This window comes from Gigantopelta aegis, chromosome 12 (genome assembly GCF_016097555.1).
Source record: "Gigantopelta aegis isolate Gae_Host chromosome 12, Gae_host_genome, whole genome shotgun sequence".
In the NCBI taxonomy this organism is placed as follows: domain Eukaryota; kingdom Metazoa; phylum Mollusca; class Gastropoda; order Neomphalida; family Peltospiridae; genus Gigantopelta; species Gigantopelta aegis.
In genome coordinates this window covers 49015308-49042954 of record NC_054710.1, presented here as the reverse complement: position 1 = coordinate 49042954, position 27647 = coordinate 49015308, and the positions used below count along the sequence as shown (strand labels likewise).

The 27647-nt window shown below is 35.0% G+C and overlaps 1 protein-coding gene across 2 annotated transcripts in view; it reads left to right on the top strand.

Annotated features, from left to right (window-relative positions):
- Positions 1–27647, top strand: part of LOC121386183 — a 196997-nt gene that overhangs the window by 137682 nt on the left and 31668 nt on the right. For both annotated transcript variants that reach the window (XM_041517008.1, XM_041517007.1), the window contains exon 5: positions 26471–26572. In XM_041517008.1, coding sequence (XP_041372942.1) covers positions 26471–26572 — 102 coding nt within the window. The remainder of the gene's footprint in view (positions 1–26470; positions 26573–27647) is intronic.

The window sequence follows — 27647 nt, the reverse complement described above, 5'->3', positions numbered from 1 at the left end:
TCAAAACAAGGATAAGGACACATAGGTTTATCACATTGTTTGCAGATATACTGTGTTTGATGTCGACCTTTTGGAACTTTTCGATCCGAACACACAACACAATCCGGAAATGCCTGAGCTCCACTTTTTGTCTTGTTGTTGTTGATCCCGGTGAAATGGCGTTTGTTTTCCAGTCTTGTTGGAACATCGTCAATGCTGTATCTTGGCTTGGCAGTTGTGGCACGATCGTGTGTTGCTACAAGCGACGAAATGATGGAAAGACGTAGTTTGTATTTGTCCAGTTTCACACCTGGATGCAACCGTTTCCAGACAACTGTGAAATTCACAAATGCCAGTTCCAATAAATAGAGGAACACCTTTTTCCACCATTTTACTGTTCTGTGCACACCAAGATAGGTCCAAATCTTTTGATCCAATAAATCCACTCCACCCATAAACTGGTTGTAACACTCGATAGCTTTTGGTTTGTTGATCTCTCTCCTGTTGTTATTGGCTGGGTCCCTGCATCGAATGTACTTGATCATCATACGGGTGTTGTTGATGGTAGACAGCACATTTACCTGCTTCTTGTCCATCCAGGCAATGAATAAACACTTGTCGTCCCGAACAAACATTGGGTCGTCTCCTTTTTTCAACTTAGCTCTCTGTATTTGAGGCGGAGTTCCGCGTCGGTTTGCCCGTAGAGTGCCGCAAGCTCCAACACTGCATTCTGATAAATCTTTGAACAATTGTGGTGAAGAAAAAAAATTGTCCATGTATACATGATGTCCTGCATCCTTGACAACTTCACACAACTGCATGACAACTGAATTAGTTAGTCCCACCTCTGTGTTTTGTTTTCGTCCAACATACATAAACCAGTTGTAGCAATATCCTGTCGAGGATTCACACAGTACCCATGCTTTCAGTCCCCATTTATGTGGCTTCTGTGGCATATACTGACCCATAGATGAACGGCCCTTGAATGCAATAAGGCTTTCATCCACAGAAAGTTCTTTCTCGGGGTAATAAATGTCGCGAAATCTTTCAATCAGTTTATCAACAACAGGGTGGATTTTGAAAGTTGGGTCATGGTTTGGATGGTCTCTTGGAAGGTTTGTTGTGTTATCACACACATGGAAAAACATCCATATTATTTGCCAGCGATCACGGCTCATGATCTCTCGAAATCCTTTCATTTGGGTCAATGCATTTGTTGACCAATAGGAAGCATAATTGGGCAACTTGACAGCGCCCATGAACAACAAAATGCCCAAAAATGATTTCATTTCAGTGTTCACTACAGGTACCCATCCACGTGTTGTAGAACAAGGCGGTAATGTATCTTTGGGGTGCTTTTCAAAATACTGTTCTGCGTACAAGTTCGTTTGAATTGTTAGCATCGAAATGAAATCTTCATCAAGAAACTTACAAAATATTTCAAACGCAGTTTCTGTTCCATCTGTATCGAGCAAAACGCCGGTCCGTTTGTCGAATCGCGGAAGCCAAGAATCCTCAAACGAATCCGATAATGAAACACCTGGTGTCGGAACGTCAACATCAGATTCCGAAAAATCTTCACTATCCATTTCTCCATCGATATCACTCGCCATAAAACCTTCAAACAAATCTTCATCTGAATCGCTATCATCAAAGAATTCTCTCCAAATAGCATCTTCGTCGGCCGCCATGTTTATTTGGGCCAAAAAAAATCGATTCGCGATAAAGGATTTCAACAGATAAAAAAGTAAAAAAATTTCATGTAAGCATTAGATTTTTCGATACAGGAAGGAAGTTGGACCATTCATCCGTACATGCGCAGAAGGTAGCTTATAAATAGTCTATACAGGGCTATTTATAGTAATCAGGGAATACCTTACTTCGATTGTCGAGTGAACTCGACAACCGGATTTCACAGTGAAACGGCTAAAGTCGAGTACACTCGACAACCGGACGGAGAGAGTTAAGTACATTTTCTTGTTTAGAACATCAGTGTTTGTGGATAACTTAACGTGTTTCTGGTGATCCTATTTCTTTTCAACATTACCTGTCCTGAATAAGTGCACCTCTCCCCCCACCCCCCCTCAAGTGGTCTGGTCCAAACATCCCAACAGCCAATGGGATGGCCTAAAATTCTTCACTGTATGCTACCTGTAGTTCCAGTCATGTGACTATGATTTTTGTAGTAGTCCAAACTGGATTTTACCTTCCACTAGTTTCATACATACTGAAAACAAATCTATTAGGAAGTAAAGATGAAGTTTGAGTTACTACAAACATCAAGATGCCTTGAGCTTTGACTTATTATGAACTTAAGCAATTTTGTTTGTATTTATTGTGATGATCGAGCGGCCAACCCACCCACCCCACATGTTCCTGTTATGATGCTCAGAAGGTTTGAATTGCAGCATTTTGAAAACCTGACATTCAATATTTTCTTGTGGGTACATATACCTGCCCTCACCTAAATGTCTTGTAAGAGGTCCAAACCCTTCCAACCCTGACGTTTCCATCCCCTGGGCGACACACTGACAGAAACCCCCCACTTTGAAATACACTCCACGTGCACAGAAGGGGAGCGATCTTATTTAAGACATAGGACTATAATTCCGGTCAGCTGTGACAAGGAAACAGTACCGTGTAAAAATCATGATATGCAAAACTGTATCACTATTTGTACTGAGTTGATGAAACGTCACAGTATACCAGTTTATTATTGCAGCACTATGTTATATTCGACCATTTAAATTAAAAATAAAATTTCTTATTGTTTAGCTAAGTATTATTGACTATTGATCAAAATGGCAGGAAATATATACTGGCAGAAAACAAGTTCCTGTGATCCAGATGAATATGTCACATGATCCCAGGCCTGCGCAAATTAAACATTTGCATAAGCTGAGTTTTTCTTTATAATTAAAAAATATATATATATATACTTAATTTTGAGAAACAAGAGAGTGGCAATGGTAAGTGAAAAGTATATGTATACAAATGTTTAAGAGATTTAAAAATAATAATGATTAGGACTATTGTAATAAATTACCAAAACATAGTGAATGTCAGGTTGACCTATTATATAAAGCACATCATTATGTGTGCGTAACTACGTGTGAATAAATAAGAATTAACTGCAAGGCAGTCTCTTACCATTAATTTTATAATATTAATCTTTTATGTGTATATAATGTCATGATATTCAGTCATGAGTGGGAGACATGGTGCCATCTTCCTCATTTGAGGAACAGTGGATGTTGACACTGTCACTGTCATTATCACTGACACTGTCGTCATTGTCACTGTCCGATTCAGAATTACAGTTAATAATAAGGTCACTGTGACTCTGGTTTACCCTGGTTGCTGATCCAGTTCGAGTTCGAGATTATAATGACCATCACAATATCACCATTTTTGATTGGTTAAATTTGGCTATAATGCCTTCTGATAACCAATGGGAATGCACCTACTTCGCAAGATATTTATACAAACTTGACTGGTTACATTACGTGCTACGAAAAAGCACTGCGCTGGGAACAAGTCTAATGTTTGTACTCACGATAAAAATATGTTGGTACGTTGCCGGGATTAATAATTCAGTAAATTTTACACGAACGGTAAATTGGTTATGCCAAATAAAATGGCATATCCGAAGCACAAACGAAACGGTCGTTCATGCAATTTGTGCAGGCCTGTGATCCTGGTTGACATCATTTTTCTTATCATTGGACTGCAAAATGATTGTATGGCTTCTCAGAAAAACACTTTTGGTGGTATCTGATTGTCATCAACGTGATATCTCACCTCTCAGAAAATGGACATCTAGCGATTCGTATGCTTAAAGATGGAATGGCACAAAACATGGTTGTTGGACGTTGTGGTGTTCATTAGTGTTCATTAGAACACCACACAGTGTCTGCGGAGATGTTATTAACAGTTAGGAGTACTACAGACGCACAAAGGCATTGTGTAGACTGCACTTTAGGATCAGACGTCACAACTGGTTCACCGTACTTTTATCAGATAAATAATACATGTATGGCAAAGAAGGTTTTGATGTATTTAAAAATAATTAGTATTAGTCTGATTGTGATGATACACAGGAACTTCTTGCCATTAGTATTTAAATTTTGAAGCTAGTGCATGCGGTACAGAGCTTGTTGACAAAAGGTGACTGGAGTATCATGAATGTTCAGTAACAAATGAACCCTTTTAATTTTTAACAGATGAAGGATCAAACCTCAAGTTGACCTGGATTATTGTCATCATTGCTGTGTGTATCAGCATTTTAATTGGAATTATCATTGTGATTGTGTGCTTTGTAAAACGACGAAACACACAGAGATCAGATGAATACAGGAAAACTGCTGCTGACAGCGTGAAGCTCACAAATGTGGGTCCTGGAGGTGTACAGTCGGATGACAAGGATGCTGATGGAAAACATGGCTCTGGTGATGCTAAAAAATAAATAACAATCCTTCGGGCAATTAATGCCAGTAATCCAATGGACAGAGATGCTGACATGCATGCCCAAGTCAATAACGATACAAAATCTGGTGATGGTGAAAATGGCAAAACACCTGAGGAGAATGAGGTTTCTGTAACCAGAGAAAGAGGGCCCTTCAAAACTAAGATACAGATATAAACACATAGGATCATGTGTAAACAAGAATGTTTGTCAGTATATAGAGCATTGTGATTGTCACAAGTATGTTAGTTCAATGTACCTTCCACCACAACTGAGTGAACTACTAATAAGAGGGTGTACTGTAGTCCAGAAACGTGCTCATGATTTTAGTTATGGGCAGATTTGTATCTTAAATCTTGACAGTTTATTTTTCTATTTTATTTTTTTGATAATTTGGTCCGTTCTCGTTCTCAATAGAAATGTATATAATTTTGTCTTTCCTTCTTTTAACAAGTGAACTATTTTGGCACTATAAACCAGCCATCAAAAGTGCAGTTAACCTGGGTATATGAGATGCTTTCATTTCATTTATTTTGATTTGGTGGGCTCATTGGGGTATATCAAAGATTTTGTCATTCGTCTGTCAGTTTTGTGAAACCAATATCAACATAAATGATGGATTATTTGTGCCAAAGCTGTAATCGTTTGTCAGAAAATCTTTAAAACAAATTATCACTGTTTTTGAAAGAAAATAAGCCTATATTGCCGGTTTGAGAATGATACAATATATCCATTTGAAATCAGCATCACAGTCAATACAAAGTCAGCACCACGGTGATACAAGTTGACGTTGTCTTTAGAGGTCTCGAAAAAGTTTAGTAACTGTTTTATTAAATAATGACATCCATGAGACTCGTGCACTCCTATCTTGTTTATCAAAATCGAAAAAAATTAATTTGTCACAAAATGCATTCTAACTGAGATTTAGTGATGTCACATAATCCTATGACGTATATGACAAGTAGAGGAATGTGGAAATAAACAGTTGAGACATTACCAAGACACAAATTAAATTAGAGACACTATGATTAGCAAGATAGATCGAGTAGTAAAATAATCTTAATACCCCCAAACCCCCCTCCCAACACAACCCACACAAACAATTTTGTTAAATGTGAACATAAAATATATAATTTAAACTGAAGTTACCGATTACCTCCAAATCTATTCTTTATTTGTAACATTAAGTCCAGTGAGTGCCAAATCAAACTGCATTTTGTGATGTATGTGCATTTCTAAATATGCAAGATATTCCTTATATTACATTTGATGCTGCATTTTGTTATCTACTCCTTAATAGGATGGAATTTTTTCTCTTCTTTGTTTTTCATTGGTTAAATCTCCAACTTTTGATCGAACAGGTGAAACTGACAGAGGGTAATATCATTATTTACGGAATATCATGTGACTGGTTTCCAATATATTCTCATCATATAATAAATATTAAACATAGATTATCATGTTAATACATTTTGATATTGTGGTTATTTGGTGAGCTTCAGATAATGGTACACTGTAACAGGCGAGCTTCAGCAAACCGAGCCAAATAAACATGATATTAAAACGTCATAATCTGATATTTTTATTTATCATGCAACCCCTCTCTCAAGTTATATTTTTGTAATATGTTTCAGTCAAAAGCGATATAGCAACTATTAGTATTATTGTGTAGAAACTACTACTGGATGTCAGATAATTGCAGGTGCCCGAACGCATCTTGGGAATGGCATAGCCAGCAGACAAGTTATGTGTCTCCAAATTTTAAATAAAAATACTTTGATTATAGTTCAAACTCAGTTGTACGTGTCACATTACAATTTTTGTATAGTTTTCTGTGAAAATAAATGCAAGTTTATGTGTGACCTGAAGAAGATTACATCACTTGCTGCTATAGTGATTGTGACGTCAGATGCTGTTCCAATGTAAACTTTCTTTGCAGGAAGTTATTTGCTTTTTTGTTTTAAAATGTTTTAATTCAAAAAGCTGGTTTGTTCTGAATGGGAGCAAAGAATGGAGAATTATAAAATAAAGAGGTAATTTGATATTACGGGAAATGTAAATATTATTTATTTATTTATTTAGGCAGTGAAACAGTTATTGTTATAAATGGATGTTTGGAAAATGAGCAAACAACTGATATTTCCTACTAACTTGATAACCCACTTCATTCATTTCTTAGTGACCTGATAACACATAGAAATGCCAAGGTTATCATGCTAGCAACTGAGGTGTTATCAGGCAGTGACATATAATAACTCTTTGAATTATCAGATAAAGATTACCAGGTCAAAGGAAACATGGCTGCATCATAATACAGGAATTATTCATCATCTGTGAATATAATACAGGAGTTACATGTATATGCATCACCTGACTCTGTGGAATGTAATACAGGAGTTACCTGTATGTACATCACCAGCCTATCTGTGGAATGTAATACAGGAGTTACCTGTATGTACATCACCTGCCTATCTGTGGAATGTAATACAGGAGTTACCTGTATGTACATCACCTGCCTATCTGTGGAATGTAATACAGGAGTTACATGTATGTAGTACATCACCTGACTCTGTGGAATGTAATACAGGAGTTACATGTATGTAGTACATCACCTGCCTGTTTGTGTAATGTAATACAGGAGTTACATGTATGTAGTACATCACCTGCCTGTTTGTGTAATGTAATACAGGAGTTACCTGTATGTAGTACATCACCTGACTATCTGTGGAATGTAATACAGGAGTTACCTGTATGTACATCACCTGCCTATCTGTGGAATGTAATACAGGAGTTACATGTATGTAGTACATCATCTGACTCTGTGGAATGTAATACAGGAGTTACATGTATGTAGTACATCACCTGCCTGTTTGTGTAATGTAATACAGGAGTTACATGTATGTAGTACATCACCTGCCTATCTGTGTAATGTAATACAGGAGTTACCTGTATGTAGTACATCACCTGACTATCTGTGGAATGTAATACAGGAGTTACCTGTATGTAGTACACCACCTGCTTATCTGTGGAATGTAATACAGGAGTTACCTGTATGTAGTACATCACCTGACTATCTGTGGAATGTAATACAGGAGTTACCTGTATGTAGTACATCACCTGACTATCTGTGGAATGTAATACAGGAGTTACCTGTATGTAGTACATCACCTGACTATCTGTGGAATGTAATACAGGAGTTACCTGTATGTAGTACATCACCTGACTATCTGTGGAATGTAATACAGGAGTTACATGTATGTAGTACATCACCTGACTATCTGTGGAATGTAATACAGGAGTTACCTGTATGTAGTACACCACCTGCTTATCTGTGGAATGTAATACAGGAGTTACCTGTATGTAGTACATCACCTGACTATCTGTGGAATGTAATACAGGAGTTACCTGTATGTAGTACATCACCTGACTATCTGTGGAATGTAATACAGGAGTTACCTGTATGTAGTACATCACCTGACTATCTGTGGAATGTAATACAGGAGTTACCTGTATGTAGTACACCACCTGCTTATCTGTGGAATGTAATACAGGAGTTACCTGTATGTAGTACATCACCTGACTATCTGTGGAATGTAATACAGGAGTTACCTGTATGTAGTACATCACCTGACTATCTGTGTAATGTAATACAGGAGTTACATGTATATGCATCACCTGCCTATCTGTGGAATGTAATACAGGAGTTACCTGTATGTACATCACCTGCCTATCTGTGTAATGTAATACAGGAGTTACATGTATATGCATCACCTGCCTATCTGTGGAATGTAATACAGGAGTTACCTGTATGTAGTACATCACCTGACTATCTGTGTAATGTAATACAGGGGTTACCTGTATGTAGTACATCACCTGACTATCTGTGGAATGTAATACAGGAGTTACATGTATGTAGTACATCACCTGCCTATCTGTGGAATGTAATACAGGAGTTACCTGTATGTAGTACACCACCTGCTTATCTGTGGAATGTAATACAGGAGTTACCTGTATGTACATCACCTGCCTATCTGTGGAATGTAATACAGGAGTTACCTGTATGTAGTACATCACCTGACTATCTGTGGAATGTAATACAGGAGTTACCTGTATGTAGTACATCACCTGACTATCTGTGGAATGTAATACAGGAGTTACCTGTATGTACATCACCTGCCTATCTGTGTAATGTAATACAGGAGTTACATGTATATGCATCACCTGCCTATCTGTGGAATGTAATACAGGAGTTACCTGTATGTACATCACCTGCCTATCTGTGTAATGTAATACAGGAGTTACATGTATATGCATCACCTGACTATCTGTGGAATGTAATACAGGAGTTACCTATATGTACATCACGTGACTATCTGTGGAATGTAATACAGGAGTTACCTGTATGTACATCACCTATCTGTGTAATGTAATACAGGAGTTACCTGTATGTAGTACATCACCTGCCTATCTGTGTAATGTAATACAGGGGTTACCTGTATGTAGTACATCACCTGCCTATCTGTGGAATGTAATACAGGAGTTACCTGTATGTACATCACCTGACTATCTGTGGTATGTAATACAGGAGTTACCTGTATGTACATCACCTATCTGTGTAATGTAATACAGGAGTTACCTGTATGTAGTACATCACCTGCCTATCTGTGGAATGTAATACAGGAGTTACCTGTATGTAGTACATCACCTGACTATCTGTGGAATGTAATACAGGAGTTACCTGTATGTACATCACCTATCTGTGGAATGTAATACAGGAGTTACCTATATGTACATCACCTGACTATCTGTGGAATGTAACCTGGGTATTAAACTGCATCCTTATAATATGTTTCACAACACTAATATCTCTTGTTATGTTATATATTGCAGATTCAGCATCCAACATGCAATCCGTGTCTAAAATTATGTTGTTTTTAGTGGTCATGTAAGTACATTTTTAAACAGCATGCATATTCACACTTTTTGTTGTGGTGGTTTCCACTTTTTGTTGTGGTGGTTTCCACTTTTTGTTGTGGTTTCTACTTTTTGTTGTGATGGTGTGCATGGCCTGTTTATGGATACATGTAGTACATTGTATCTCTTGCATGGGGTTAATAACTTAATATTATGAATGCCATAAACCATTTAGCACATAGTTACATACATTAAAGGGTATAAAGGGCATACATTGGTCTTTGGCACACCTTCCAAGTTTCCCCAGAAATGATCAAACACTTCAGCATGGAAGTTAACAGTTGATTTACTGTGAACTGTTTAATTACTCTAGAAATCAGTATTAAAGGAATGAGCTGAATTTGAGTCTAAATTCAGCATGCAATAGCCGATGATTAATATATTATATGTTCTACAGTATTCACCAAATAATACACATGTGCAACAAGTATACATTTGTTGAATGGAAAATTGCAGGAATTCATAGAGAGAGTGAAAACTGTATTTATGGTGTGAAGACAATAAACACAGTAAGAATTGGCTGATGTTAATGTAACAGAAAAATGAACCTCCACTAAGAGGATTTGAACCACAGACCTTCAGAATGAGAGTCCAGCACTCTACCAACTGAGTTAATACGGAAATTCCCACCAGCTACTGCCAGTAAAAGCACTTGAGAGCATCTTGCCATGATCGATAACGGCTTCACATCATTGTCTCATGCTCCCTATCAGTCTTTGAACATGCATCTGTGGACGATTCCATTCCTCCAGAAGTGTATCTCCTACGTCCTGCAGTATCCGTGGCTGGACCTGGCAGTGTGAAGTGACTGCCTGTAGTATGTTCAATTGGATTAAGGTCTGGAGACCAAGCTGGCTAATCCATTTTTTACTATGGTTGACTGTTGAAGATAGTCATCAATAAACTTAGAATGATGAAGCTAAGAATGGGTTTGGGGTTCATTTGTTTCATTTGTTTTTTGTGGGGTTTTTTTTTATTATTGCATGCATGTTTTCATTAATGTTTTTTACAATTTAATTGGTACATTAATTGTGTTTAATGTAAACTTAATCTTCTTGTTTTATACTGTGACTGGACTGGAGACAGGGGCTTAGCAACCAGGCATAATGTAATGTTTGCTGGCTGTATGATGCATTGCATAAAGTAGTGGTCTTCCAATGATTGGTTATTTTGGAAAATTGATTGCTTGTGTCCTGTATAGTCATGAGGTTAACAGTTATGGAACAAGTTAACTAGTTATTTGTACACTAGATGATGAAATGCATATGGAATTCTAGTTGCTGGAATTTGAGTTTGTTTTCTTGTGTATGTAAAGAAAACAGGCTGAATGGATGTTAAAGGTTAACTTAATATAATAATAAAAGTAAAGTTAAAACTAGACAAAGAAAATGTTTGTCAAGTTACACGACATATAGTCTGATGTCAGAAGATCAATAAAGCTTATTTAATTTTTTATCAAAAATCTTTAATTAACTTGATTTTTGGCTAAAAGAGTGAAGGATCATTGAGTTAGTTATAACTCTCTTAAATAGTGACGTAATTTGTGAGATTTTCACTAACTGTACATTATCAAGAATGATGTCACGTATGAATAATGATGTCATCCTTGCTTTCGAATACAATTTGGAATATTTAGCATAGGTATTTTGTAAGGAAAACAAATGTAGAAATAACACTTTTCATTCATTATTGGGAATACAAAGTATACAGTAAAAAACATTTAAATCATATAGCTCATAGAACTAATTACATTATAAAGTTGACATTTAAACCATATAGCTGCATGTAGCTTATAGAACTAATTACATTATAAAGTTGACATTTAAACCATGTAGCTCATAGAACTAATTAAATTATAAAGTTGACATTTAAACCATGCAGCTCATAGAACTAATTACATTATGAAGTTGACATTTAAACCATGCAGCTCAGAACTAATTACATTATAAAGTTGACATTTAAACCATGCAGCTCATAGAACTAATTACATTATAAAGTTGACATTTGAACCATGTAGCTCATAGAACTAATTACATTATAAAGTTGACATTTAAACCATATAGCTCATAGAACTAATTACATTATAAAGTTGACATTTAAAGGTAAAATTAATCAAACACTTCTGGTTTATCGTGGTGAACATGACAGTAAATATGTAATCCTAATAATTGAAAGCCTTTCTAAAATCTTATGGGCCTATATTAAATATAACCAATTATAGAATTAAAAATTAATCACTTGATAGAAAAGATTATTACTGATGATCGATGTTAAAATACCATCTAACTCGCAACATAAGCATTAAGGTTATGCATTGCAAATGAATGCTAATTTTTTATATTATCATACCCTCGTTATGAGTCGTCAAGGAGATATAGCATCTTGTCCTGTACATACATGACACGAAGACATCACTGGTCTAGCGACTGTATTTCCCATCGATTGTCATATTTACAATATGATCATGATATATCTGGAATATGTTCACATTTCGCCTTCTACATACGTTACCAAAAATAGAAATATGATATCACCACTCTAGCAACTTCATTTCTTAACTGATTTTCATGAAACTTCAACTATAGGAATAGGATCATTATATCTTGAGGCAGTTCACGTTGAAGGTCAAGGTCAGTTTTACTCAAAATACAAATACAACATAACTGCTTTAGATAAACTTCAAATATAGGAATAGTATCATTATATCTTGAGGCAGTTCATGTTGAAGGTCAAGGTCAGTTTTACTAAAAATAAAAATACAACATAACTGCTTTAGATAGCAACTTCAAATATAGGAATAGCATGCTTCAGTTGTGATGGGATGTGCAGTGGTGGGATGTGCAGTGTTACCGATGCCTTGTTACTAATAGTCTCTCATGATTCCTCTTTGGAATGGCTTACATACATTTACATTGTATTTTATTAGTGTGTGCATACGGTGACACTTAAATAACATACCTGTCTGTCTGTTTGATGTTCATTGGTCCCACAATACTGTGCATAATGTTTACTGGTTTGAACACCATGAATAATGCATGTCTTCTTTAATACTCTATTTACTTGTCGGTGCATTTGACACACTTGATGTGGTTGGTTTGCATGATCCAATCTGGTTACCCAATACTTTCAAGGCACTGGCCAGCCCTGCACGACTTTAGATCTCACCCATTTAGGCACACATCAGTTGTTTTTTGTCTGTTCTGAGTACAGCAAGGTCTTGCTAGCATAATTATTAATAGCTGCTGAAGAATTGTAAATATTCAAAAATTAATTTCAAGTTATTTTATCTAATTAAAGCTTAATATTTCAGGGTTTTGAGGTAAAATGTTTTTAGGTCAGCATGTTTGTAGTTAATTTCTGCATGTTTATTTTGGGCATACTTAGTTTGTGATGTTACAAGTTATTTGATGTTAAATTATACATTACTTACAGCTTGGTGCATAAATTGCAATATGTTTCACGCCTTGTATTTCAGTATTCTATAGCTCTAAAGGTATTTTATGCAAAATAGAATGTGTATGTATCTCAGGAACTTAAAAGCTACTGTTATTGATCACTAATTATGCAAAACACTAAAACAAGTACACTTTTAATACACTGTAGTATCTTTACTATAAATGAATATCTTTCAAAGTCTACACACAATTTCTTGCTCTTCTTTGTTTTCTAACTTTTTTCTGTAATTTTATTTATAAAGCTTGTATATAAATATTTAAAGAAACTTTGTCAGATTGGTCAATAGTAATTTATAGCCAGCTTAAACCATCACACTCTGAAAGCTTGGCCAAGATCTCAACACTGCTAATTACAGTTACATGTAATGGGGAGTTGTGTTCAGTTTTGAACATCAATTTTATTTTTTCCCCTTGTTTTTCTTCTTTCGTAGCATCGCCAGCGACCACGTCTAATTCTGCTACTACCTCTACAATTCCATCTCAGTCTCCAACTACAACTACAAAACCAACTCCAACTGATTGGCTGTTCTATGTGTACATAGCGGCTGGCGTCGTTGGTGCAGTTGTCTTCGGAATCATTGTCATCTGTTGTTGCCGCTGTCATAAAGTTTGTTGTTTTAAGAATTCTAACGAGAGCCATGATAGCCCTGAAGATAACAAATCTCAACCATATACTAACAATGTTTATGCTGTCGTTAAGAAACGTGATAAAGAGAGGCCAGAATCTGATGTTTCCTATAAAAGTACTTGTGGATTTGTTGATATTGATCTAAACCCTAGCAACCCGCCTACAGCTCTCAAAAGTGGGCTCCCCGAGTCTGATCCTTCCCAACCAGTTTCCCAGGCACCCCGTGGTAACCCCTTACACGATGATATTGATTTACCCAGCTATAAGTCAAGTTCTCGTGGCCCTTATAACAAGTCGGATGATAACAAATACACCTTCTACACGGGACAGGAGGGCACTTCTGACAGACCAGGCGAAAAGGCTTATGACAGACTACATGTAGGTGAAAGGGGGTATGAGGGGTCGGGAGAAAGGGGTTACGAGATGCTGGGTGAAGGGGGTAAAGTACCTGGATGGGAATATGTCAATGTTAAGAAATCAGATGAAGGTCTGGCTAGGTTGTAACGTGTGTGACGGAAATTTTAATAAAATCATTCCATTTCGTTTGTGGGGAGGGGGTTATTTGGGGCATATTTTCTTACAGAGATCAGTTTTGAATATTAAGTATGAACTACAAGAGGTGATTGGAGAGTAGGGAAATGGAGAAGTGTATTAGCTGTTAATAAAGGACTTTCTTTCACTTGTAACAAATTTGATTTCCTCTCAAGCCAAAGAAATGTTTATAGTGGTCTCTGTTTTAATGCTGTCACTTTTGTTATGAATATTTCGATTGGTTTAATCTACTTTCAGTGTTATTTCTTTCAGACACATTTTGGTATCAATTAAGTGTCTCAAATTAAATGTCAGACATGAATTGTCAAATATTTGGGAATTATATGATTCAACTAGCATCTTGTTTAAAATCACTACGTTGATTTTACATATGTCATTGGTGGAATGATACCGTGATATGGAGTAAATTTCTGTTACATCGCATGATAATTTCTATATCCCAGCTGACATCAATGTCTGTAGTCTGCTTAGAAGTGTACCATCATCATTGATATGGATAAACCCGAAATTACTGTATTTGAAATAAAGGTGCAAGTAGTCCGTGATTAATTATCTGGAAAAGTTGTTGATAGTTCTAAAGTTGCATGCTAGAGAGAAAAAAAACTACTGATTGAAAGAAATAAGAGATCACAGAAAGACTTACAGTAGACAGTGACTACAACTAGGACCATCAGCCATAGTGTCGGAAGTTAACCACATTACTCACACTGAATGACACATTACTGACATTCAATCTCACATTACTGACATTCAATCCCACATTACTGACATCCAGTCCCACATTACTGACATCCAGTCCCACATTACTGGCATCCAATCCCACATTACTGGCATCCAGTCCCACATTACTGACATTTCTATATCCCAGCTGACATCAATGTCTGTAGTCTACTCAGAAGTGTACCATTATCATTGATATGGATATAAAACCCAAAATTACTGTATTTGAAAGTCATATTTCACACTTTGGGTGACAGATATATCACATGGGTATCTTTTTCAACACTGTGTAATAAATTGCATTATTACCCCAGTGCTCACTCGTAATGGAAAATATGTTTTCATATTTTCTCACAGAAATATTCTGCATTGGTGTAACGTACAATGCAATTGATGGTTTGATGCTTACAAACCAATAACCTTGACGGTTCTAAATATGATGTCATCACGATTTGTCAAAATGACGTCATGTAGCTTAAAGAGTTTGTGTTTTACGCCTCTCTGTTGTCAGTGTTAAATTTGTAATAAAATATAATTTTAATGCAATTCATTATACATTTTTTATCAGAATAAATAGAACTTTGGTTTCTGATAATTATATGTGAACGTGAAATAAAAATATAACGTTATAGCAATATTCAGAACAATGTGTAAAGTGTTTACATCTTTTCTATATACATGTATGTACATATATGTATATTGAATACAAAGGCTTTTAAACAAAACGAAAATAGCTGGGGTAATAAATAGAATAACAAACTTGGTACCAGGTATTATCAAATTTATGTCCCTCATAAAATAATCTTTATTTACCCCTTGTGACAAGTGAAAATTATTTCACTCTGGACATAAATTTGATAATAACTAATAACTTGTTTGTTATCCTCTATTTATATACATGTACTTTAATCATGGCTGGTGATGATCATTTTGTTCTGGTATTTTATTGATCCTGCAATATTGTCTCTTTGGCTGGTTGTGATTATGATTACAAAATATTTAAGAATGTGAATGTTTTAAATTTTGACATATATGTTGGCTTTTGTATCTATCAGTCTGCATGTTTATAAATTAACAAACTTCTTGTGCAAAAGTTGGGGTTGGTTTTGATAGTTTTGGTTTGTATGTTTTTTATTGTTTGTTTGTTTCTATCTTTTATATTTACTTCTTTTTCTTTCTTTTTTTTAATATTTTTTGTGGAAGGTTTTTTTTTGTATTTGTTTGTTGGTTTGTTGGGAGGGTGTGCAGTAATTGTGGGTGGGGGGGGGTTGGTTTGTGTTTTTCATTGGCCGATAGGATTTTGTTTTACTAGAAACTTCATTAATCATAATAATGTATAATGATTATTAGTTTGATTTTGAAACATTGGTAGTTTCTGTGAAACCCAGTGAAGACAATTTGAATTTAGGTCAGTATAGTGTAGTACATCACAGGGATCCTACCAGTTTTTTACATATACACTTGTATACTGGTCAGCATCTTGTGAAGTCACCTGTTTAACATGCATTGTTTGTGGGATTACCACCAGAGATGTGTTTTTATAATTGTTGTCTTTGAAAGATGCGAAATTTTTAAATCTTTCTTGATGTTTTTACTAATAATAATTTTGCATAATCTTTGTGCCATATTCTTTAATTAGCTCCTGTATGTGCATGGGCTTTCTTTCTTTAACTTATTTTTGTGCTTATATCCAATTAAGGTTCAAGCATGCTGTCCTGGACACACACCTCAGCTATCTGGGCTGTCTGTCCAGGACAGTGGGATAGCTGTTAGTTGTTAGTGGTTGATACAAGAGAAGCGGGTATAGTGGTCTTACACCTACCCATTGAGTTGTTAAAACTTGCTCTGGGTGGGAGCCGGTACTGGGCTGTGAACCCTGTACCTACCAGCCGTATGTCCGATGGCTTAACCACGACACCACCGAGGCAGGTTACATGTGCTAATCCTAGCTGTTATTACTTTGTTTGTTGATTGTATTGTCTCTTCTGCGGGCGAGATCCACATGTAGGTATTATATTTCTAGTGATGGTGAGGCCAATGTGCTCAAAGGTTTGCTTTTAGCTCGAATATTATTGTTAAGTGTTCGTTTCTAAAACCTAGGCTAATGAAACTTGCTAATTAGTACTACGATTTTTTAATGCCTTTTAGTCATTTTTATTTGTCAATCCAATATATATTTACTGACATAATATGTTTATTCAGTTGCTTTTGACTATTTTATCCACGTGTTATGTAGCAGTTGATTGTTTGATAATAATAATAATAATAATAATAAAATTCTTTATTTTCAGAGGGTAAACACATTCAGTACAAGGTGACTGGTCTCCCATGAGGCCCTCTCTAATCTATACATATTATACATACATACATTCAAAGAAACAACATCAACATACATGTAATATGTATAGCATGAGGAACAATAGCACATATTATGAATATATAAATAATATTTAAATCAATTTGTTAAGAAACTTGAGTCAGTGATAACTCAATACATCATAATTATTTTAACAAACACAAAATCAACAACAAAGGTATATCTTAAAATTGATTATTATTTGAATAGTGCTTAAAATAACTGGATTTGAATGAGGCGAGGGATTGAGAATATTTTATCTTTGAAGGTAGTGTGTTCCACAGTTTAGCTCCCCTGCATGAAAAACTATGGCGATAAAATTCTGTTCTTGGTTTTAATTCATAAAGGTGATTATGTTGAGTTGACCTCAGATTTAAGGAGTGAATTTCTGAAGTTGTTTGAAACATTGTTTCTAGATATGATGGAGATAGTTTGTTGAGGACTTTGTAGACAAACTGGCAGGTTCTAAAGTCAATTCTCTCTTTGATTTTAATCCATTTGAGAGAGCTAATTATTTCTGCAGTGGACATTTCTTTGCTTTTTTCAGTAATAAGTCTTGCAGCTTGATTTTGGATTTTTTGAAGTTTTCCTATAGAATGTTTTGAACAGGTTCCCCAAATTGTGGAGCAATAGTCTAAGTGAGGTAATATGTAAGAGCTGTAGAATATTAATCTGGTCTTTTGGTCAAGATATTTTCTGTTTTGTCGAAAAATGTATAATAAATAAGAAGATTTTTTAATAATGGCATTTATGTGGTTAGCCCATGTCAGTGTTGGGTCAATGTGTCAATAAGTCCTGCATCTAGCTGTTATATGTGTTTTATTATTGAGGGTAATGGCATTGTGTTCTGGTTTACATGTAGTAGCTTTAATAGGAATGTTTATAAAATAGTTGACTCAAGTTTAAATTTCATGTATATAAGTTTTCACAAGACCAGGCGAGTGATCACGCACACTCCCTCCACACTTGCACGCAGATGTTTAGGAGAGCAGCAAACTGAATGCCTTACAATACGCATGTTTAATACAATGTATTTTAAACTCAAGATGATTGCTCACCTAGCACCATTTTAAAAGAGCATGTTGTCTTATTGTTACTGTATGTAATCTTTTGTACCTTGTAGATTTTAATATTAATTTTAATATGAATATTAATTTATATTAATTGAATGCATTACTTATATAATCAGATATGCAGAAAAGCCTTTCATAAAATGGAATGTTGTGTCAAATGTATGAATTAATGTTGGATGAGATAGAAATTAGCTTACCATATCTGCCAAAGAGGGGTGGGGAAGCAGGGGATTCGAGTTGTACAAATTCAGCATTTCTGTGTCTATAAAAACAAATAAAGTGCACCAGCCCTAAGTTAAGCCGACGTGGCCATTTGTTTTAACATGAAGCACTTAAACCAGTCTGGTGGACATTTTTCTGCTCAGTCTGGCTGAGTGCAGCCCAGGTTGATACCATATTTAATGTTTGCTTAAACTGCGTAATTCTCTCACTCCCCACTCCTCAAAATGTTTTCAGTGCTATTGTATTATGATAAATATGTTATGCATGTATCCTCATGTAACAGTGTCATTAGAATAGAATACATTAATACTTTTGTTATTGTTTTTGTATATATCAAGTCCCATTTTTTAAAAATACTTGTTGAGATCATTATTTAAAAGATTACTTCTTTAAGAACATGGTCAGATATTCTTCTGGTACCTGTATTGGTGTTTATGGTAAAGACATTATTGGCAAGGTGTTAATAATTACTTCTTTAAGAACATGGTCAAATATTCTTCTGGTACCTGTATTGGTGTTTATGGTAAAGACATTATTGGCAAGGAGTTAATAATTACTTCTTTAAGAACATGGTCAGATATTCTTCTGGTACCTGTATTGGTGTTTATGGTAAAGACATTATTGGCAAGGAGTTAATAATTACTTCTTTAAGAACATGGTCAGATATTCTTCTGGTACCTGTATTGGTGTTTATGGTAAAGACATTATTGGCAAGGTGTTAATAATTATCGTTAAGAACATGGTCAGATATTCTTCTGGTACCTGTATTGGTGTTTATGGTAAAGACATTATTGGCAAGGTGTTAATAATTACTTCTTTAAGAACATGGTCAAATATTCTTCTGGTACCTGTATTGGTGTTTATGGTAAAGACATTATTGGCAAGGAGTTAATAATTACTTCTTTAAGAACATGGTCAGATATTCTTCTGGTACCTGTATTGGTGTTTATGGTAAAGACATTATTGGCAAGGTGTTAATAATTATCGTTAAGAACATGGTCAGATATTCTTCTGGTACCTGTATTGGTGTTTATGGTAAAGACATTATTGGCAAGGTGTTAATAATTACTTCTTTAAGAACATGGTCAGATATTCTTCTGGTATCTGTATTGGTGTTAATGGTAAAGACATTATTGGCAAGGTGTTAGTAATTCTGCAATGATGCACCATTGGGGCGAGATATGCTCACCTTCTGCGAACACCTGATATCATTAATGTTTTGGCAGTGATTCATGAGTGCATCTCATCACAGCTATATTTGTTCCAGTGAACTCTGCCTGGTGCTAGTTTTGATGTAGTAGACTAGTCTGGGAGCATCTTCATAAATCAAGGCTAATATTCATTCCTCGTATTCAGCCTTGATACATGTCGTCAAGAAATCGTGCCACAAAATGCTTAAATTTCATTGGATGCGATGAGATCTGATTGCAACGAATCGCAACGTTCCTTATAGATTCCCTTGTTATTGTAAACAAAGATGGCAGCGTCAGCGTCCGTGGAAACGTGTCGTGTTTGTCACGATATGTTAAAAAAAAGCTTTTGGCGGTTAATTTTTGATATTGCTTTCAAGATTGTCACATGTTACCGATGCTGTGATTGGTCAGCGATGTCTTCATGTAAGGGACATAATCGGTGTTACAAATTTTCTTCCAATAGAGGGCGCTAGTAGTGGATATCAGTAATCTTGACTACATGTATCAAGGCTGAATACGAGGAACGAATATTAGCCTTGATTTATGAAGATAGTCTGGGAGTGGCAGTCATCTTTTGGCAGTGATTCATGAGTGCATCTCATCACAGCTATATTTGTTCCAGTGAACTCTGGTGCTAGTTTTGATGTAGTAAACTAGTCTGGGAATGGCAGTCCTCTTTTGGCAGTGATTCATGAGTGCATCTCATCACAGCTATATTTGTTCCAGTGAACTCTGTCTGGTGCTAGTTTTGATGTAGTAAACTAGTCTGGGAGTGGCAGTCCTCTTTTGGCAATACAGGATTGTCTAGTAAAGGATTAGTCACTCTTCACACCCTTGTTTTGGCTTCCTACATTATAAATAAAACATATCTTGTCATAATTTTTCATATGATATATTTGACGAATGGTACTTTTTATTTATTTCATCTTTTAAAACTTAAACTTAATATTTTATCTAAAATTATTAAAATTAAAATGACCGGGATCAAGGTAAGTAGACTGATTTTTATTTTAATGTGTCGAAGCATTGTAATAATGTACCTAGTTTTGAATTTGAATGATGTCAGTAAGCCAATGATGTCACTTGTATCTCCTTACAAAACCAATAAACTGGGTATATGACATTTCCATTTTCAGAATGCTGGAAAATTCTAATTTAAAATTGCTATTGAAAACTATTTGTTTGAATTTTACTAATACAACTGATTTTTTGAAGAAAATCTTGTAGTTAAAGAATTGTACTACATAAGAAATAAGCTTTGAAGTGAAATTACGGTAAGATATGTTATATTTATTGTATACAAAGCCAAAACAAGGGTGCATAGAGTGACTGTCGTCAATCGTAATTCCTGATATAAACCAGAGAGGTACACTGTATATACAATCATGAAGTTATAATTGTTTAAAACATAAAACATAATTGTTTAAAACATACAACATAATTGGGTTTTTTAAATTGACATCTTGTAAGCTTAATTAATACATGTATGTTTTGTGTGAAAACACACTTCTTATGCTAATCTTACAAATGATGGTACATGTTTTAATTATGGTTCATAAGTATCTATCTCGGTGAAGTAAATTGTTGTTGAATTTATGCCTTGCTCATTTTTTGTGCAGTTTGTTATCAATTTATATGTATACATGTAGTTTGAGATATTTTATGTTTCATGTAGTCAAAAAAAAAATATCTAGTTGAAATTTAAAAATTCAATTTACTATAATTAACATGCTTTGTATAATTTGTACACCCAGTAATATAATATCATATGTAATATGTAAACCTAATGATTTAAAGAAAGATTATTTTATATCCTGATCTAAAAATTTGTTCTAGCTACCAGTGATTTTTTAATTGTTACTGAATATTCAGTATTTGATATATATTTATCAGAACTTATATGATCAGTTTATTATTGGCATATTACTTGCACGTTTAGATATAACTTATATTTCTTAAAATGTTAATATTATATACATCCTATATTCTGTTGTCTAAAATAGGGCATCAAGTATATAAGTACTAGCTATTTCATAAGTTTAAGAGAATCAAAACAAGAAATTTAATGCTTAGCAAGTCCTTCATTCTTATACTTTTTGTAACGGAGAATATGGTTATACATATAAGTAAAAGATTATTTTCACTGAATGTCAGTTATTGTTAACGATCAGAAAAACATCAGTTATTCACATCAGTGCTCTCATTGTTTGGATGTTGTTAACACCAGAATTCCCATTTGTGTTTGATTTGTGGGCTATAGTTTTTTTTTTAATTTCATGGCTTGATGCTCTGTTATTGTATTCTAGAAATACGCTATAATAATTAATAATTATGTTCTATTGCTGCAATCAGTAGAATAAATGCTTTTAATGTTTCACTGGTGTAGTGTTATTTTATTTTTTTTTATTTTTTTTGGTATTAATTTTTTATATTATTATTATTAACTTAATTTATTTTCAAACTTAATGAGTGTTTTACACTTTGTGTTTCAAATTTAAAACTTAACTCCTATCATAATACATGTATGTGGGGTTTTATACGCCCGTCTATGATGGGTCGTATTATGGTATGGCGTTGTCCATCCGTCCATCCGTGTATTAACTTTTCTTGTCCAGTCCATATCTTACATACAGATGCAATTCATTTTTGCATAGCCCATAATGACCATGTAAATGATGTCATAAATTCAATGAGCAGTCAAAAAATGGGATACGTAAAACTACTTATGCGAGCATAGCACAAACGAAACTTGCTCTCACAATTTTCAGGCCTCTTAGTGAATTAAATCCAATACAAGGCATTTCCTCTTCTTTTTTCTGTCAGTATATATTTGCCAAAAGCTCATTTATTAATTAATCATTGACCTTTATGTACTTAATAGTTTGTTGTAATATATAGTTGTTGATACGTTTTGATGTAAAATACACCAAACTGCTAACAATGTTGTCAGTCCGACCTGAAGCCCTGATAGTGTTTGTAATGGAGAGTGTTGGTTTGTTACAATGTTAGTCATGTTAATAGTCCCCTACCGGTCCAACCGAGGGGACTATTGGTTTCATCTTCGTCCTGTCTGTCTGTCTGTCTGTCTGTCTGTCCATCTGTTCCACTTATATAGTTTTCTGCATGGATGTCTTTTTGACTGCCTTGAGATATTGATCTGAAAGTTTGTTTACAGATTTATCATATACATGTACTATTACAGATCAAGTTTGACTTTCACGACATTTTTGACAGTTATGGCTTTTGAACTTGATATGATATATGAAAATTTGTTTTCCGTGACAATTTTTGTGCAATTCCTCAATATATTGAGCTAAACTTTGTGAATAGCTTTATCATGTTGAGTTACGAATCAATTTTGACTTTTATGACAATTTACCATATTTCACAGTTATGGCCCTTGAACTTAGGGAATATGAAAATGTTTTTAAAACTTTTTTTGAAATGCGATACTGAGATGATTTACCCATTTTTATATTCCCATCTTTGATGGATCATGTTATAGTATGGCATTATCCATCTGTCCATCCATATCTCCATCTGTTAACGTTTTCTTGTCCGGACCATATCTTGTATACAGATGCATACAGGACCATCAAACCTCACTTGTAGGAACAATTTGGGATGGTGGTTGGTCCAAACTGTTCATCCATCCCATTGCAAACATTTCACATAATTAGACTTGAATCATACCCGTAATATATTCATTAATATCTATGTACCTCACTGGTACTCTTGTTTCTTTTGTTTTGAGTGGGTTTTTGTTTTTGTTTTTTTTTTTTTTGGGGGGGGGGGTGGGGATGTGTGTGGTTCTAATGGTCTCAGAAAGATAAGCGAGCTGGGTGTCTAGAATAATTACATCACATTATACAGACATAAACATGATACATCATTTGTACCAAAGATGAACGTATTCCAGATTTATCCACAACACAGATGTTTATTCGTCTGTACAGTGTTTCCAGTTTTTTTTTTTACACATATTTTTCATCCAAAACGTACAGTATGTTTTCACCTGATACTTGAGAGAGAGAGTGTTTGGATCTCTGTGTGTGGGTGTGTGTGTGTGTGTGCGTGTGGTGACAAAGTGATAAACAAAGAGGAAAATACTGGTAGTTTGAAAAATGGAAATTTATGGCGGAATGTAACAGAGTAACGGAAGAGGAAGAAGGTAATACAACAAATGGTATTTTTAAAATTGTCCTTGAAATAAGGATGCAGACAGGTTATTATTTGGTATAGATGTGTATCATACAATGTTACCGTCTTATAAAAAATGCATTATTTAAAACTTGCATTTAATTTTGAAGGATTAACTGCAGACTGGCATTAGACACCTTATTAATGGTATAGTTGCAGTGAGTAAGGCACACCTAACCATGCAGTTTGATGAATGCAAGATTTTTAACACAAAATATTTACAGATTAGAAGTGTATTTGAATGCACTCCTGTTAAGAAATTGTCAATGAAACCCAATTTGGTATCCAGCATTAAATGTACTTGTATAACAAATGTCAGTTTAAAAAAATCCACTGTTCATACATTGTGTATGTATAACACATCCAATCCACATGTTAAATAAGTCTTCTCTTGTGATACATATATTACTTTTAAAACTGGTTTATTAGATGATGGTATGTTCATACATTGTGTATGTATCACACATCCAATCCACATGTTAAATAAGTCTTCTCTTGTGATACAGAATTACCAAATATTACTTTTAAAACTGGTTTATTAGATGATGGTATGTTGGTATACATTGTGTATGTATAACACATCCAATCCACATGTTAAATAAGTCTTCTGGATGTGTTACGATGTGATACATGTATTACTTTTAAAACTGGTTTATTAGATGATGGTATGTTCATACATTGTGTATGTATAACACATCCAATCCACATGTTAAATAAGTCTTCTCTTGTGATACATGTATTACTTTTAAAACTGGTTTATTAGATGATGGTATGTTCATACATTGTGTATGTATAACACATCCAATCCACATGTTAAATAAGTCTTCTCTTGTGATACATGTATTACTTTTAAAACTGGTTTATTAGATGATGGTATGTTCATACATTGTGTATGTATAACACATCCAATCCACATGTTAAATAAGTCTTCTCTTGTGATACATGTATTACTTGGTTAAAACTGGGTGTTTATTAGATGATGGTATGTTCATACATTGTGTATGTATAACACATCCAATCCACATGTTAAATAAGTCTTCTCTTGTGATACATGTATTACTTTTAAAACTGGTTTATTAGATGATGGTATGTTCATACATTGTGTATGTATAACACATCCAATCCACATGTTAAATAAGTCTTCTCTTGTGATAGTGTGGTATGGGTGTGTTTTTAGAAAACTGGTTTATTAGATGATGGTATGTTCATACATTGTGTATGTACATAACTGGGAAGTGTGGTTCCATAGAAATCCAGTATAGGGACTGGGAAGTGTGGATATCATTATCGAGGTTAATGTGTTACAATATAGTCTTCTGGGAAGTGTGGTTATCGAGGTGGGTGTGTTACAGTATAGAAATACAGGTCTTGTGATACATGTATATTACAGGTAAATACACACAGTATTTAGTGTGGTTATCAAGGTGGATGTAGTATAGATGATGGTATACACGCAGTATGTTCATACATTGTGTATGTATAACACATCCATTCCACATGTTAAATATGCAGAATAGGGTCTTCTCTTGTGATACATGTATTACTTTTAAAACTGGTTTATTAGATGACGGTATGTTCATACATACTATCCAGCTAGGTTCAAGCACGTTGTACTGGGCACACATCTCTGCCACATTATACTGATATAGTTACTCTACGGCACCGAACAATGTATCGGGTTATCGAGGTGGGTTGTTACAGTATAGAAATACAGGTAGATATACATGCAGTATATAGGAACTGGGAAGTGTGGTTATCGAGGTGGTGTGTTACAATATAGAAATACAGGTAGATATACCAAATATTTCGCATCCAATAGCCGATGATTAATTAATCAAATGTGCTCTAGTGATGTGGTATATGGACTGGGAAGTGTGATTATCAAGGTGGGTGAGTTACAGTGTAGAAATACAGGTAGATATATACATGCAGTATAGGGACTGGGAAGTGTGATTATCGAGGTGGATGTGTTACGATATAGAAATAGAGGTAGATATACACACAGTATATAGGGACTGGGAAGTGTGGTTATTGAAGTGGGTGTGTTACTGTATAGAAATACAGGTAGATATACATGCAGTATGGGGTCTGGGAAGTGTGGTTATCGAGGTGGGTGTGTTACAGTATAGAAATACAGGTAGATATACACACAGTATATAGTTGAGGTGGGTGTGTTACAGTGTAGAAATATAGGTAGATATACACGCAGTATAGGGACTGGGAAGTATGGTTATCGAGGTGGGTGTGTTACAGTGTAGAAATACAGGTAGATATACACACAGTATAGGGACTGGGAAGTATGGTGATCGAGGTGGGTGTGATACAGTATAGAAATACAGGTAGATATACACGCAGTATGGGGACTGGGAAGTATGGTGATCGAGGTGGGTGTGATACAGTATAGAAATACAGGTAGATATACATGCAGTATGGGGACTGGGAAGTATGGTGATCGAGGTGGGTGGATGAGACAACTTGGTGGTGTTTTAAGACGTCATGTCATACACCTCCATTTTGTTTTTAGCTCACCTGTATTACTGCATATTTCTAGGTGTCATTACTAGATTGTAAATGTGCCTGCTGAAACAGACTAACAGTTATCTACAGGTAAATGTTGGTGACATTTGTTTAAAGCAGTGACTTTTTTCCCCAGTTATTCAGTGCTCCTGTGACTGGACCATCCACTTTGCATACACACAGGCCATCCTGATCGTCGTGGTGATCATCGCCGCGGTCGCATCCTTCCTGGTCTTCAGTAAGTAGTACAGCATTATAATGTGATTACATATTTTTAATATTTTTAATATATTTTTGTGTTTAATATTAAGATTCATTCTCACTGTCCTGGGCACATACACCTCATATGTGTGGGTTGCCTGTCCAGAGCATGGCTAGTAGTTCATGAGAAGTCAGTGTATGTCTACTATACATGTACATGTGTAGGTGCTGCATGGGTTGATTATCTTTCTCTACGACCATCTCCTTTTCTGATATAGCTGATATGTGTGTGCCCAGGAGAGCATTCTTGAATATTAAGTGACCTTTAAGCTGACATACATAATGAGGGGTTAGTACCATACCACGACTGGTATATCAATGGCTGTGGTATGTGCTATCCTGCCTGTGAGATGGTTGATATAAAAGATCCCGTGCTACTAATGGAAAAATGTAGTGGGTTTTCTCTCTAAGACTGTCAGAATTACCATATGGTTGACATCCAATAGCCGATGATTAATAAATAAAAATATTCTCTGCTTATAGGCAGTAATATAATGTTCTATGGTTTAGGGAGTTTCACTGTACAGTATAAATGTAAGTGGTCTATGTCTGTACTGATATTTAGAAAGGGACCATACAAAACATCTGTTTTAAAGGAATTCCTGTTTATAGAGATCTAGTTTTGAGGGTATTCCTGTTTATAGAGATCTGGTTTTGAGGGTATTCCTGTTTATAGAGATCTGGTTTTGAGGGTATTCCTGTTTATAGAGATCTGGTTTTGAGGGTATTCCTGTTTATAGAGATCTGGTTTTGAGGAAATTCCTGTTTATAGAGATCTAGTTTTGAGGGTATTCCTGTTTATAGAGATCTGGTTTTGAGGGAATTCCTGTTTATAAAGGTCCAGTTTTTAGGGAATTCCTGTTTATAGAGGTCTGGTTTTGAGGAAATTCCTGTTTATAGAGATCTAGTTTTGAGGGTATTCCTGTTTATAGAGATCTGGTTTTGAGGGAATTCCTGTTTATAGAGGTCTGGTTTTGAGGGAATTCCTGTTTATAGAGATCTGGTTTTGAGGGAATTCCTGTTTATAGAGGTCTGGTTTTGAGGGAATTCTT